Source organism: Pseudophryne corroboree, chromosome 4 (genome assembly GCF_028390025.1).
Source record: "Pseudophryne corroboree isolate aPseCor3 chromosome 4, aPseCor3.hap2, whole genome shotgun sequence".
Lineage (NCBI taxonomy): Eukaryota > Metazoa > Chordata > Amphibia > Anura > Myobatrachidae > Pseudophryne > Pseudophryne corroboree.
The window spans coordinates 471,601,993-471,618,659 of NC_086447.1; the positions used below are offsets into that span (position 1 = coordinate 471,601,993).

Below are 16,667 nucleotides of genomic sequence, written 5' to 3' on the forward strand. Positions count from 1 at the left end.
CCTGCTTGCAGGAAATGCAGGAAACGACCCAGTTGAAATTCCTCTGTGGGGGCCTTCTTAGCCTCACACCAGGAAACATATTTTCGCCAAATGCGGTGATAATGTTTCGCAGTTGCATCCTTCCTGGCTTTGATCAGGGTAGGGATGACTTCATCTGGAATGCCTTTTTCCATCAGGATCCGGCGTTCAACCGCCATGCCGTCAAACGCAGCCGCGGTAAGTCTTGGAACAGACAAGGTCCCTGCTGGAGCAGGTCCTTTCTTAGAGGTAGAGGCCACGGGTCCTCCGTGAGCATCTCTTGCAGTTCCGGGTACCAAGTTCTTCTTGGCCAATCCGGAGCCACGAGTATAGTCTTCACTCCTCTCCTTCTTATGATTCTCAGTACTTTTGGAATAAGAGGCAGAGGAGGGAACACATACACCGACTGGTACACCCACGGTGTTACCAGAGCGTCCACCGCTATTGCCTGAGGGTCCCTTGACCTGGCGCAATATCTGTCCAGTTTTTTATTGAGACGGGACGCCATCATGTCCACCTTTGGTTTTTCCCAACGGTTTACAATCACTTGAAAGACTTCTGGGTGAAGTCCCCACTCCCCCGGGTGGAGGTCGTGTCTGCTGAGGAAGTCTGCTTCCCAGTTGTCCACTCCCGGAATGAACACTGCTGACAGTGCCACCACATGATTTTCCGCCCAGCGAAGAATCCTTGCAGCTTCTGCCATTGCCCTCCTGCTTCTTGTGCCGCCCTGTCTGTTGACGTGGGCGACTGCCGTGATGTTGTCCGATTGGATCAATACCGACTGACCCTGAAGCAGAGGCCTTGCTTGACTTAGGGCATTGTAAATGGCCCTTAGTTCCAGGATATTTATGTGAAGAGACGTTTCCATGCTTGACCACAAGCCCTGGAAATTTCTTCCCTGTGTGACTGCTCCCCAGCCTCTCAGGCTGGCATCGGTGGTCACCAGCATCCAATCCTGAATGCCGAATCTGCGGCCCTCTAGAAGATGAGCACTCTGTAACCACCACAGGAGAGACACCCTTGTCCTTGGAGATAGGGTTATCCGCTGATGCATCTGAAGATGCGATCCGGACCATTTGTCCAGCAGATCCCACTGAAAAGTTCTTGCATGGAATCTTCCGAATGGAATCGCTTCGTAAGAAGCCACCATTTTTCCCAGGACTCTCGTGCATTGATGCACTGACACTTGGCCTGGTTTTAGGAGTTTCCTGACTAGCTCGGATAACTCCCTGGCCTTCTCCTCCGGGAGAAACACCTTTTTCTGGACTGTGTCCAGAATCATCCCCAGGAACAGTAGACGTGTTGTTGGAATCAGCTGTGATTTTGGGATATTTAGGATCCACCCGTGCTGACGTAGCACTACCTGAGATAGTGCTACTCCGACCTCTAACTGTTCCCTGGACCTTGCCCTTATCAGGAGATCGTCCAAGTAAGGGATAATTAAGACGCCTGTTCTTCGAAGAAGAATCATCATTTCGGCCATTACCTTGGTAAAGACCCGTGGTGCCGTGGACAATCCAAACGGCAGCGTCTGAAACTGATAATGACAGTTTTGTACCACAAAAATGAGGTACCCTTGGTGAGAAGGGTAGATTGGGACATGGAGATAAGCATCTTTGATGTCCAGAGACACCATATAGTCCCCTTCTTCCAGGTTCGCTATCACTGCTCTGAGTGACTCCATCTTGAATTTGAACCTTTTTATGTAAGTGTTCAAGGATTTTAGATTTAAAATTGGTCTCACCGAGCCGTCCGGCTTCGGTACTACAAACAGCGTGGAATAATACCCCTTTCCCTGTTGTAGGAGGGGTACCTTGATTATCACCTGCTGGGAATACAGCTTGTGAAGAGCTTCCACTACCGCCTCCCTGTCGGAGGGAGACGTTGGTAGAGCAGACTTCAGGAACCGGCGAGGGGGAGACGTCTCGAATTCCAATTTGTACCCCTGTGATACTACCTGCAGGATCCAGGGGTCCACTTGCGAGTGAGCCCACTGCGCGCTGAAATTCTTGAGACGGCCCCCCACCGTGCCTGAGTCCGCTTGTAAGGCCCCAGCGTCATGCTGAAGACTTGGCAGAAGCGGGGGAGGGCTTCTGCTCCTGGGAAGAGGCTGCCTGGTGCAGTCTTTTTCCCCTTCCTCTGCCCCGGGGCAGAAATGAGTGGCCTTTTGCCCGCTTGCCCTTATGGGAACGAAAGGACTGAGTTTGAAAAGACGGTGTCTTTTTCTGCTGAGAGGTGACCTGGGGTAAAAAGGTGGATTTTCCAGCCGTTGCTGTGGCCACCAGGTCCGATAGACCGACCCCAAATAACTCCTCCCCTTTATACGGCAATACTTCCATATGTCGTTTGGAATCCGCATCACCTGACCACTGTCGCGTCCATAACGCTCTTCTGGCAGAAATGGACATCGCACTCACTCTAGATGCCAGGGTGCAAATATCCCTCTGTGCATCTCGCATATATAGTAATGCATCCTTTAAATGCTCTATAGTTAATAATATACTGTCCCTATCCAGGGTATCAATATTTTCAGTCAGGGAATCCGACCAAGCCACTCCAGCACTGCACATCCAGGCTGAGGCGATTGCTGGTCGCAGTATAACACCAGTATGTGTGTATATACCTTTTAGGATATTTTCCAGCCTTCTATCAGCTGGTTCTTTAAGGGCGGCCGTATCGGGAGACTGTAACGCCACTTGTTTTGATAAGCGTGTGAGCGCCTTATCTACCCTAGGGGGTGTTTCCCAACGCGCCCTAACCTCTGGCGGGAAAGGGTATAGTGCCAATAATTTATTAGAAATCAGCAGTTTTTTATCGGGGGAAAACCACGCTTTATCACACACCTCATTTAATTCATCTGATTCAGGAAAAACTACTGGTAGTTTTTTCACACCCCACATAATACCCTTTTTTGTGGTACTTGTAGTGTCAGAAATATTCAATGCCTCCTTCATTGCCGTAATCATGTAACGTGTGGCCCTACTGGACATTACGTTTGTCTCCTCACCGTCGACACTGGATTCAGTATCCGTGTCTGGGTCTGTGTCGACCATCTGAGGTAACGGGCGTTTTAGCGCCCCCGACGGTGTCTGAGACGCCTGAACAGGCACTAATTGATTTGCCGGCTGTCTCATGTCGTCAACAGTTTTTTGCAAAGTGCTGACACTGTCACGTAATTCTTTAAATACGACCATCCAGTCAGGTGTCGACTCCCTAGGGGGTGACATCACTAACACAGGCAATTGCTCTGCTTCCACATCATTTTCCTCCTCATACATGTCGACACAATCGTACCGACACCCAGCACACACACAGGGAATGCTCTGAAAGAGGACAGGACCCCACGAGCCCTTTGGGGAGACAGAGGGAGAGTTTGCCAGCACACACCAGAGCGCTATATATATACAGGGATAACCTTATGTAAGTGTTACTCCCTTTATAGCTGCTGTTTTATATTAGCTGCCAATAGTGCCCCCCCTCTCTTGTTTTACCCTGATTCTGTAGCAGGACTGCAGGGTAGAGTCTGGGAGCCTTCCTTCCAGCGGAACTGTGAGGGAAAATGGCGCTTGTGTGCTGAGGAGATAGGCTCCGCACCCTTCACGGCGGCCTTTTCTCCCGCTTTTTTTAGGAAAACTGGCAGGGGTGAAATGCATCCATATAGCCCAGGAGCTATATGTGATGTATTTATTTAGCCATATAAGGTTTAAACATGGTTTATTGCGTCTCAGGGCGCTCCCCCCCCAGCGCCCTGCACCCTCAGTGACCGGAGTGTGAAGTGTGCTGAGAGCAATGGCGCACAGCTGCAGTGCTGTGCGCTACCTTAGTTGAAGACAGGAACGTCTTCTGCCGCCGATTTCACCGGACCTCTTCGTTCTTCTGGCTCTGTAAGGGGGCCGGCGGCGCGGCTCCGGGACCCATCCAGGCTGAACCTGTGATCGTCCCTCTGGAGCTAATGTCCAGTAGCCAAGAAGCCCAATCCACTCTGCACGCAGGTGAGTTCGCTTCTTCTCCCCTTAGTCCCTCGATGCAGTGAGCCTGTTGCCAGCAGGACTCACTGAAAATAAAAAACCTATTTAAACTTTACTTCTAAGCAGCTCAGGAGAGCCACCTAGCATGCACCCTTCTCGTTCGGGCACAAAAATCTAACTGAGGCTTGGAGGAGGGTCATAGGGGGAGGAGCCAGTGCACACCAGCTAGTCTAAAGCTTTTACTTTTTGTGCCCAGTCTCCTGCGGAGCCGCTATTCCCCATGGTCCTTACGGAAGTCCCAGCATCCACTAGGACGTCAGAGAAAAGCTATTTAAAAATCTGTGAATTTTTTTTGGCGCCAAATAGTGTACACAAAAGGCACCCATACTTCGCATACCCTCTCACATTGTTGCCATAAAACTCAGATTGCTAATTTCATTTAGATCTGTGTGAAACCGGAGATATTTGTTGCTATATAGTTAAAAATAAAATAAGTGTTTAAGGAAGTAAGTGTAAAGACACAAACTCAAAAAACTGGGTGTTGTGTTAAGTGAGCGATTATAGTTAGCATTGCTCACATTTATAGAAGTTGTGGGATTAGTTTTACTGCAGACGAACGGTTTTGTACACGTGTCTCGGACAAAGTACATGACTGCGCACGCAGCGTAAGAGACACGCACGGTCACGAGTTTACGCAAAGTGCGTAAGAAGTGCGGGCGATAAGTACAAATTACACAATAGTGTCGTTTAGTTCAAAGGTGGGACAGTAGCCATGCTACAATAGCACAAAACTACTTGGTTTCTAAAACAGATTAGTATAAAACTTTTGTTTAAACTGTATTGCCTCTGGGGTAAACTGCCTATCTGAATGAATTAAAATATTCTGTACAGAAAAAAAACAAAGTGTATTTGAGTGAGCGAATGTAGGAGAGAGTGGATTTGAACCCCGTAAATCGGGTCTCGTGGTACACCAAGTAAGTGGAGGCTTGGTGGCGTGAGGCGGCTGACTCACGTTAATAGATTGAAATATGCAAATCGTGAGGAGATTTGCAGAGGAGCGTAATAGGGAATTGTGCATTGTGTAGTATTGAAGTAAAAAGGTTTTTTGTTACGCTCAGAGCTGAGGGTTGCAGTTTGTACATCGACCCGTGGTTGTACGGCAGATAGGTAACAAGTACCTATACGCTGTGCGATTGGACCGCGTGTTTGTGGGTGTGATATATAGCTCAACTTGATACCCCTTTTACAAGCTTTTTGCATAGAATCGCTGTATCATTAGCGCTGTATAGAGCATACGCAAGCGCGATTTGTGTATAAGAGTATAGGGAGTTTTCGCTGGTCTCTCTCTGGAAAATCTCCAGCGGCAGATATTTACTGGAAAAGGTAAGTCACTCCTAACAACTTCCAGTAAATAGAAACTAGATAGGGCCTCATTGGGTACGCGGTGGTCACTATTGGAGTGAGTCATGGTACTCAGCGGAGAAGGAGCGGGTGAAAGCGCTAGGTGTCTTTCACCGTCTATCTGCGGTGTGCATTGGGGATTGCGTTTATTGGAAAAAAGTCCGCGATGGGATCCAATTGCACAAGCAGTGAGCGATTAGTAGCTAGGGTTCAGGCTGAAGAAGTGGGACCGAAAAGGTCAGTATTGCGACCGAGAGGGTCAGCAAGGTTTATTATGTGTGAAAAGTATGGTTCACACACGGAGGCTTTTTGCAATGAATGGTTATGTATGACTGACAAAGATAGGGTATCATTCCCTAAAGTGGGCAGCTTTGAACCGGAGGTATTGCAGAACTTAATGATAAGGATATGTCTGATGAAATCCAGAAAACAAAGGATTAGACATACAGATTTTTTAAACTTATGGCAGCAAGAGGGGGATGTGCAAAGGGAATTAGCTCGCGCAGCAGGTTCCAAACCTAGCGGGAAAACAATGGCGACCGCACCACCACCACCCTATATTGTTGGGGAGAAAGTGGCTACAAGCAATGGTGCATTGGTACAGGATAGGAATGTGATTGATAAATGTACTAACGCTAACCCTTGCCAGCTGTATCCCATTTTAAATTTTCCTCAGGATTGTGAGCAGGAAGATGATCCCAGCACGATATCGGCACTCTCTCTAGCAGCCACCATACAAGATACTCAAGTGGGCACGGCACAACCATCAAGAGTTGTAGCAAGGCCCACTAGCGGAGGGATAAGTGAGGTCGTCTCCACAGGTAAGTATGGCACCATACATTATGCAGAAACTATAGCTCCCCACATTGTAGAATCAAACCAGAAGGATGTAATTGAATTAAATCCTGTCAGGGTAATTGCAGTCCCCAACGGGAAAACTGACAATCAGGGAGTATGCATTGTCCCTGGTCCCGGGCAGAGTTAAGGTCAATTATGTCTGAATTTCCCGATCCCAGGAAAGATCTAGTCTGATGCCAGAGATTCATCAAAGAGTTAGGTAACGCCCATGAGCCTACAAATAAAGATTGGCGAACAGTGCTACGAGTGTGTTTACCTTCAAATATTGACACAACGAAATTTATAGCAGACAGTAAGTTAGATGCAGAAGTACCTCTCACTGATGAATACAATCAGGAGAATGTACGGCAAATCAATCTGCAATTAGGAGTACATTTCCCTAGTGTTGTCAAATGGAATAAAATTTTCTCCATAAGACAAAAGGAAGGTGAAACGGCATCCGAATATTTCCATCGGGCACTGCAGGAAATGTCTAAATACACTGGGATCGAGGACATTAAAGATAATGCGCATCACAGGGAGGTAGCTGTTACTGTATTAATGGACGGGTTAAAGGAGGCATTAAAAACAAGGGTACAAACCTCTCTACCTAACTGGAGAGGTATCTCGGTGGCTGCATTGAGAGAATCCGCTATCGAGCACGACCGGAACATCAGTAAACACAGGGAGTCTCAGGGGGATAAGCCGATGACAGTAGGTATAAGTGCTCTTACAACAAAATCACATCAGCCAAAACTCCAGACCACTGACGGTAAGTCACGGTCAATAATATGCTTCTATTGTAAAAAGGAAGGACATTTTGCAAGGGACTGTAGGAATAAAAGGTACACATAACATATACCGACCCCTTAGACCAGAATACGAACCACACTACAACTCACATAATTGGGATCAGGGACCATATAGAAGAGATTATGAGCCACATAGAGGGGAAACAAGGAGGTACCCACCAAGGAGAGATTGACAGACCTCCGAAAATTCTCAGCTATCCCCCTCACATATTGTAGCTGCCAATGCGCAGCGAGAGGGTACCCATACACAATAGGGGTTGGGCCACACCTGTAGTCTGCAGCCAGTGAAACTGATTGCTAGCCTTGGAAGCGAACTTGAGGTCAAGGTTGATGTAGCTGGTGTATCATTACCATTTCTTGTAGATACAGGGGCGGCCAGGTCTGTGTTGAATTCCACGTCAGGTACAAAGACCACGAGAAAAATGATTTCGCCAATGGGAGTAACAGGAACGGTGCAACAATACCCTTGAGTAGACATGCAGAGATTACGATAGGGCCCTTGCAAACCAAACATTCTTTTCTGCTGGCTGCATCGGCTCCGACTAATCTACTCGGCAGAGATTTATTGTGTAAAATGCGATGTGTCATATACTGTACTCCTGAGGGTGTCTTCTTGGATATACCTGAGAACCAAGCTCAAGAAGTGCAAGATATATTAGACACCCCTCAAAGGCTAATGTCGCATTCTACTGTTATAGACAAGTGTCCATCAAAGGTAGAGGAAATGATCTCACAAATACCGGGTTCCCTTTGGACCAAAGATGGACAAGACACTGGATTGATAACGAATGTAGCTCCAGTAGTAGTACAAGTAAAAGATGGTAGGATAGCTCCAAAAATCCCTTAGTATCCTCTGAAGCCAGAGGTAGAATTAGGAGTTTACCCCGTCAGAGCGGTCACATGTGAGATTGTGCACCTGCTACTTTTCCTCTTTGTACACTTTACTAAGTCTCAAGCAGAGTAGCACCTCACTACCTAATTAAGGTGTGCAAATTAGGGCCCTTTTCCTTCTAAGGGGGATAAATAAGATAGTTGAGAGCCAATTCCCCGTAGTGCCCAATCCAGCTGTCATCCTCATGCAATTTCCCTCTACTGCAAAAAATTCTTCAGTCATTGACCTCTGTTCTGCTTTCTTTTCTGTCCCTCTTCACCCTGACAGCCAGTACCTTTTTGCCTTTACATACAGGGGAGTACGGTACACCTGGACTCGTCTTCCCCAAGGTTTCATTGACAGCCCAAGTATTTTCTCCCAGGCTTTGCATGACTGTTTACAATCCTTTCAACCTGAGAGTGGATCAGTACTAATACAGTAAGTCGATGACTTATTGTTGTGTTCTGACTCACTCGAATCGTCCTTGAAAGACACGAAACAGCTTCTGTTTCATCTTTCCCAAACGGGACAGAAGGTTTCAAAGGATAAGTTGCAGTTGTGCCAGACCAGGGTAAAATATTTGGGACATTGCTTGACTCAAGGACTGAGACACCTCACTGCTGATAGAATACTGGCGATTCGCAACATGACAAACGCAGCAACAGATCCGCACTTTCCTTGGAATGTGTGGGTACTGTCGAAACTGGATTCCAGGGTTCTCTATCCTGGCTTTACCTTTGCAAGAAATGGTCTCTTTGAACAAACCAGAACGGATCTCGCACACAGATGAGTCTGAACTGGCATTTGAGAGACTCAAACAGTGCCTATCACAGGCACCTGCATTAGGTATGCCAGATTATGAGAAGCCCTTTGAATTGTACGGTACAGAAAGTGCAGGGTGCACGGCAGGCGTTTAACTCAGAGACATGGTGATGCCAGCAGACCGGTAGCTTACTACAGTGCCCAGTTGGACACTGTAGCGCGGTCTCTCCCCACTTGCTTGCGAAGTGTTGCAGCGATAGCTTTGCTGGTAAGTAAAAGCAAGGACATAGTGTTAGGACACAACCTGACAATCCATACACCTCATGCAGTATCAGCCTTGCTAAACTCCGCCCAAACCAGACATGTCTCATCGGCACGGTTTACAAAGTGAGAATTATCACTGATGGCCCCGGTAAACATCACCATTAAGAGATGCAGCTCACTAAATCCTGCAACTTACTTGCCAAGTGTGCCTGGACAGGCACAAAGGGTGGAGGATAAGAATGATGGTGAAGGAGGATTTAGAGCAGACACTGATAAGCATGATTGTATGGAATACCTGAATCAGACTTTCACAGCGAGACCTGACATCAGTGACAACCCACTGGAAGGAGTAGACTTTACCTTCTACACTGACGGTAGTTGCCACAGACAGACAGAATTGGGAGACTTGTGCACTGGATATGCAGTTGTAGATGACGAAGGTATTATAGAAGCTGAACCCCTGGCCCACCGCACTCGGCACAAGTTGCCGAGTTGGACGCCCTAACCAGAGCGTGTGAAATGGCCAAGGGTAAGTCAGCTAATATATACACAGATTCAAGGTACGCCTTTGGAGTGGGGCATGATTTCGGGGCCCTATGGCGCCTCAGAAATTTCATGACGGCAGCTGGGACACCTGTAGCGCATGCGTCCCACATCATAAGGCTTTTGACAGCAATACAGGAACCAGACAGAGTGGCTGTTATCAAGTGCAAAGCACACACTTATAACCAAGACCCAATTTCACTTCGTAACCGCCGTGCAGATGAAGCTGCTAAATCAGCAGCAACCACCCCCATACAAACGAACATCACATCACTGATGACATTTAACACGATCAACACACAACAATTAATCGAAATTAAAAATGTGTGTTCCATACAGGAAAAGGCAGTCTGGAGGGCAAAGGGGTATGGCCAGGAATCCTCAGGACTGTGGACAGGTGGACAAGGTAAGCCGGTGGCCCCCAGAGCATATCTTCCAAGCCTAGCAGAGGCGGCACACGGTCTGACTCATCTGGGCAAAGAGGGTATGTGCAAGCTGGTAAGAGCCTACTGGTGTGCGCCAGGATTCTCTTCTCATGCAGGTAAGAGAGCAATGACATGCTTTACTTGCTTGAGGAAGAATATTGGAAAGACAATACCAACAGAGCCATCCCATATCCCTCCTACAGACGGACCTTTTCAGGTAATACAAATCGACTTCATACAGTTACCACCCTGTAGGAATTTAAAATATGTGTTAGTTTGTATTGATGTATTTTCCAACTGGGAAGAAGCGTTCCCTGCTGCCACAAATACTGCTACGTTCACTAAAAAGAAAATTGTGCAGGAATTTCTGTGTAGATATGGTAACCCTAGAATAATTGAAAGTGACAAGGGTACCCATTTTACAGGTTAAGTCTTTCAGGTCATGTGCAACTGATAGGAATTAATAGCAAGCTGCATACTCCGTACTGTCCACAGGCGAGTGCAAAGGTAGAGAGAGTGAACAGCACTATTAAGAACAAGCTGAGTAAATTAATTGCTGAAACTGGATTGCTGTGGCCAGAAGCTTTGCCACTAGTATTGTACAGCATCAGAATCACTCCCAGGTCTCCCCTTAACCTATCACCCTTTGAAATTCTTTTTGGTCGACAACCTAATGTAATGATAGACCCTCAGGATGATTTGAAATGTAATAATGAAGTGACTGTGAAATATTTGGTTGGGATGAGCCAGCAGCTGAGAAATCAACAAAGAAATTTAAAGCTGGTGATCCCTGACCTACCGAACAGTAATTGTCATGATATTGAGCCTGGGGATTATGTAATGATTTGAAATTTCTTACGCTCAGGTTGCCTCATAGACAGGTGGGAAGGACCATACCAAGTCTTGTTAACCAGCACGACAGCATTGAAGGTCACCGAAAAGAGAGACTTGGGTCCACTCGTCCCACTGCAAGAAGGTCGCTGACCCAGAAAGAACTTGTGACAAAGGGCAGAGTGTAGAGAATCTCGTATCACTGGAGTGTCTGTTCCAGGAAAGTTGAGTGGCAGGACTGTTGAAAGGCATCTGAGCACAGAGAGTAACAAGATCTAGAACGGTTGTCGTACCATTTTTCTTTTTTCACCTGCCTCTGCATTTTCCTTTCTTTTTCTCCTTCTTATTTTATTCTTTTCCCCTAACGAAATGGATCGATCACAAGAGACTGCGTTTAGGGTTCTGTTAGTAATTCTGGTTTTGATCAGTACAGTTTGTTTTGGTGAGGGTCCCAGAGAGGTCAAGCAGGGATCTGGAATGGGTTCTGATGGCGAGTACGAAGCTGTAGGATCTCAGGAGCAGCACATCACTTTAGTAAAGGCTGGCATCAGTAAGCGCTCTGGTAGTCAGGGAGCTCGGAGGCACTGTGAGGGGTTATTGTCTGATGAATATTGTATTTGTAGGAATTGTGAGAATATAGTAGTGGATGGGTGCATCCAGAGATGTCAGTCCAACCTTAATATCAACATGGACCGCCATCCGTTGAGTGATTACCACTCACTAGTGGTTAAGTTCTTAAACCAGACAGAATGCTGGGTGTGCTCACAAGTACCTCAAGGTCAGAGTAAGTCAGGATTAGTACCATACCCTTTAGCAATAGATGAGGTACTCGAATTGCGGGGTGGGAGACCGATGGACAAGAAATTCAATATCTCTAGGCCCCCTAGTTTGAAGCTCCACCAGTATCATGTAGACAGGTCCTTATTGTGTTTTAATATTTCCAATTACCGAAAACCGGGAAATTGGGAAGTGGCGTGGAATAACCAGACAATGACCTTTTCATACAGAGCTGATAGGATACCCATACACTCTGAACTTGTACGCCAAATAGCCAACAGTGGGAGGTATTTCTGGTATAGGTATACTCGTGGAAGCAAGACCATGTGGGTTGGAAAAGTATCGTCAGGGTATTGTGCTCATATCAACCAGCCCGATACTTGTACTAAGCAGATTGGAAAACTAGGGACTGGTTTCTTTACTTGGAAAATTTGTAATATGGTGATGTTATATTTTGTCCCCTATGTTCTCCCAGATGATGCCTATTTCATATGTGGTAGGAAGGCGTACAAGTGGCTTGCCCCGAGCTCAGAGGGATTGTGTTATATTGGGAGAGTACTACCAGAGGTCATGACCATAACCCATGATAAAATGAAAGACGTTCACCGCAGTGCTCAGGCTACTTATACTCATACTCACTACGAACACATCATCAAGAGACACCTCATAGATAGGGCAGAGCACGCAGCCTCTCATTTGATCCACGAATCCACCGGGATTCAGTTCCTTCTCGCATTAGACATTACCCATACTGCCAGAGGAACTATAAATTATAGGTATATCCATGCACTAGCGAACTTGATAGATAATATCACTGAGATATACGACGACACCTTTAGGTATACGGGAAGGGAGTTACAAGCTTACAAGGAGGAAGTGATTCAGCACAGATTGGTCCTTAATTATGTCACAGCCGTGACAGGTGGGTACTGTGTTACTCTGGCAACTCAATATGGTGTTTAGTGCTGTACTTATATTACAAACAGCACTGACGACCCAACAGAGATCATCGATCAAAAGATAGACGATATCTTGCAGTTGAAATGGGAGTTCAGCTGGAAGCACAACCTTACCTTAGCGACTGTGAGTAATGAACTGACCGGCTAGGTCTCATGGTTGAACCCACGCACACGGTTCTCAGGTTTAGGAGAGTGGGCTCAGAATGTCATTATGAGTGTTGGGAAGTTTCTCCTTTGAATCCTGGGAGTCGTCATAATGATTGGTTCGATATTTAGGTGTGTTCAAATTCTAATGCGGCGCAAGCACGGCACAAATTTAATGAGTCTAAGGAGCGAGGGCGCTGTTATAGCAGCAGATTTAATTTACGACCCATCCATAGAAACAGTGTTATGATAAGGATTGCAAATGAATTTCATGGCCTGTTTCTTTCACCCGTTTTTCTTTTGTCTCCCCCTATGCCCAGATACATCCATCCGGAAAAGACATCAGCCCTACCCAAAATGTTTATGTCAATGTATTTTATATATATATATATGTGTATTATCTTCATCTCTGCAACCTCCAGCTAATGGCACACATAGTCGACAGGTGATATCCACATATACTAGCACTCACATATGTTACCCCATCCATGTATCATCAACTAAATGTGCACACCATTTGTTGTAACAAGAAGCCGAAAAGAGCTCGGTAGTGTTTGTTGGCCCATTTACAGTCCCTTAATACGGGATGAGAAGGATTTAATGTATACTTCGCAATACCTCGAAGCTTATGTATAACATATACGGCACGATGATACATGCCCCCCCCCCAGACATAGATTCATACATACAATCTTTTTACTATCCCACTAGGTCATATATTTCCCACCTACAACTCTCTCCCGACCATCCAAACTTCTGTAGATATTGTATAGATATTTTTCTGTTTATTGATTAAGTAGAATAGGGTGGACTGTCGAAGTCGAAAAATATTGCAGTACACACATCACGTACAAACTACACACAGATGGCCTCCGTGCGTGTACTTGTTCTGCCGTGCGTGCGCATATTCGCAATTTGGGTATGGTCGCTCCCGCGCATTAGCGCGTGGTATGAGTATTTACGGTAGAGTTTGTGAACGCATGGAAAAGCTATCAAAACACATTACATATTTAATCCAAATAGCGCACAATGTACACATAGCCTCCCTGCATCACACCAGCAAGTTACAACAGCTTAAATGGTATCAGAACAAAGGGATTCACCTTTACAGGATAGGAGGGGACAGAACAAGGTTATAAGGTGGTGTTTGGTATCCAGCTGTAGGGTATTTTAAGGGTAATATTCCGGTGTTGGTTTCCAGAAGATCGCACGTTCCTGCGAATAGTTATGTGCAGGAGTAGAATATAGATATAAACTGTATTTACTGTACATTAGGTATGCGGCGGGAACCCAGAGGAGACCACCCACGAGTGCATCTTGAACAGACATCGCCCACCTATTCAAACCAACCTATGACCTCTCCTGTACTGTAATGACAATTCCTGTGTCCAATGGACAAAGAGATTACACTATCCATTGTGTTAAGTTTTGGAAGATTATAGTGGGCGCTTTTGAGACCCAGAAGGCCCCTGCGACATAGTAAAATTACATTCCCTGGACTATGCTTTGTCCAACCTCATAGGTAATAAATTCACAATTGCATTTAAAACATTCCACATATCCACCCAGTCAGGTGTCGGCGTTGCCGACGGAGACACCACACTCATTTGCTCCACCTCTTCCCTAGAAGAGCCTTCCGCTTCAGACATGCCGACACACGCGTTCCGACACCCCACACACACAGGGAATCTCCAATCTGGAGACAGTTCCCCCACAAGGCCCTTAGGAGAGACAGAGAGAGAGTATGCCAGCACACACCCAGCGCTAATAACTTTGGAAACCAAAATTCCCAGATAGCGTCTTTTATATACATATATCTTGATTGGGCCAAATTACGTGCCCCCCCCCCCCCTTCTTTAAACCCCTCTGTCACCGTGTTCAGCAGGGGAGAGTCCGGGGAGCCAGCTTCTCAGCGTGTGCTGTGGAGAAAAATGGCGCTGGTGAGTGCTGAGGATCAAGCCCCGCCCCCTCAGCGGCGGGCTTCGGTCCCGCTCGAATCCATTCAAAAACTGGCGGGGGATACCCATATACAGCCCACAGAGCCAATATATCTCGTTTTACCAGTCCCAGAGGTGTAAATTGCTGCCCAGGGCACCCCCCCTGCGCCCTGTACAATTACAGTGCCTGCAGTGTGTGTTTTGTGTGGGAGCAATGGTGCGCAGCGTTACCTCAGTGAAGATCTGAAGTCTTCTGCCGCCTCTGAAGTCTTCTATCTTCTTATACTCACCCGGCTTCTATCTTCCTGCTCTGTGAGGAGGACGGCGGCGCGGCTCCGGGACGAACAGCTAGGAGAGACCTGCGTTCCGACTCCCTCTGGAGCTAATGGTGTCCAGTAGCCTAAGAAGCAGAGCCTAGCATTTAAGTAGGTCTGCTTCTCTCTCCTCAGTCCCTCGATGCAGGGAGCCTGATGCCAGCAGGCTCCCTGAAAATAAAAAACCTAACAAAAATTCTTTCTTTCTCAGGAGAGCTCCCTGTAATGCACCCAGTGTCCTTCTGGGCACAGTATCAAACTGAGGTCTGGAGGAGGGGCATAGAGGGAGGAGCCAGTGCACACCCATATCTAAAGTTCTTTTTAGTGCCCATGTCTCCTGCGGAGCCCGTCTATTCCCCATGGTCCTTACGAAGTCCCCAGCATCCTCTAGGACGTAAGAGAAAAGTAGAATAAGGAGCCCTGATCTCAACATCGAGTCTGTCTGGGATTACATGAAAAGACAGAATGATTTCAGCCAGCCTGCATCCACAGAATATCTGTTGTTACTTCTCCAAGATGTTTGAAACAACCTCTCTTCCGAGTTCCTTCAAAAACTGTGCAAGTGTAACTAGAAAATGTACGTTGTTTTGAAGGCAAAGGATGGTCACATCAAATATTGATTTGATTTAGATTTCTCTTCTGTTCATTCACTTTGCATTTTGGTAATTGATAAAAATAAACTATTAACACTTCTATTTTTGAAAGCATTCTCGCTTAGCAGCATTTTTTCTTTTGCACAGTATTATATAATACACATACACAGTATGAATATGGCTGTTAGCGAGGGTAGTGCTTTCTGTTGAAGTTTGCGTTTTTTACAATAACCAGCAGCAAAATAAATGGCTTTTTATGTTGTAGAACTGTAATAAACAAAACCGATGCGTAGATCTTATTTTATTAGAAATACCCTGTCCATGAGTTTAAACAACACCACCACACATCCTTTTATGTGCCATAGTGTCAAAGCAAAAATAGGCAGGTGTGATCACAAATGTTAAGGTCGACAATCAATATGTCGACACCAAGTGGTTGACAGGTACAAAAGGTTGACATGACAATGAATGACACAGATATGGTCGATGCGTTTGTTTTTTTCTGGCCAAATCTTGTACATTTTATGTTATATGATGACCATCAGTATAAAGGTGCAGGTACGCTTTGGTCAAGGTAGCTCGCTTAACTTGCCACAGGTTACTATTCTCAATAGATGTCCACGTGGATAGTAAATCAAGCATATGTTGTGAAAACATGTCAAAATCCCCAAAAGTATGTGTCAACCAGAGCCACGTTGACCTTTTGAACCTGTCGACCTGTTGTATCCAACAAACATATGGTGTCGACCTATTGATCGTCAACAAATACACTGTCGAACTATCATCCAGATACAACGTAGACTTTGTGTACCTATAACTATTTAACAAATAAGGACACACATGATCAGTAAGCAGTTGTAGCATGCCCTACCTTGTAAAGAGCACATATTGTTATCAGATATCCAACCAGGGAAGTTTGCCACAATTTTTTGCCTCTGTTGTAAAAGCACTTCTATGGCTGTTAATCCATCAGGTCCAAGTAGTTCAAATAACTATAATAAAGCAAAAACAATAGATGATGGGAAATAAGACTAGAGGGAATATTAACAAAGGAGTAGTAACATTATTTAAGTTACTTCGGTACTTTCACATTCAAGATCATATTTTTTATTACAGGTTGAGTATCCCTTATCCAAAATGCTTGGGACCAGAAGTATTTTGGATATCGGATTTTTCCGTATTTTGGAATAAATGCATACCATAATGAGATA

At 45.8% G+C, this 16,667-nt stretch overlaps 1 protein-coding gene across 2 annotated transcripts in view; it reads right to left on the reverse strand.

Moving 5' to 3' along the window:
* ASCC3 (activating signal cointegrator 1 complex subunit 3) overlaps window positions 1-16,667 on the reverse strand; it is a 1,202,160-nt gene that overhangs the window by 993,155 nt on the left and 192,338 nt on the right. For both annotated transcript variants that reach the window (XM_063917038.1, XM_063917039.1), the window contains exon 5: window positions 16,328-16,448. In XM_063917038.1, the coding sequence (XP_063773108.1) occupies window positions 16,328-16,448 (121 nt within the window). The remainder of the gene's footprint in view (window positions 1-16,327; window positions 16,449-16,667) is intronic.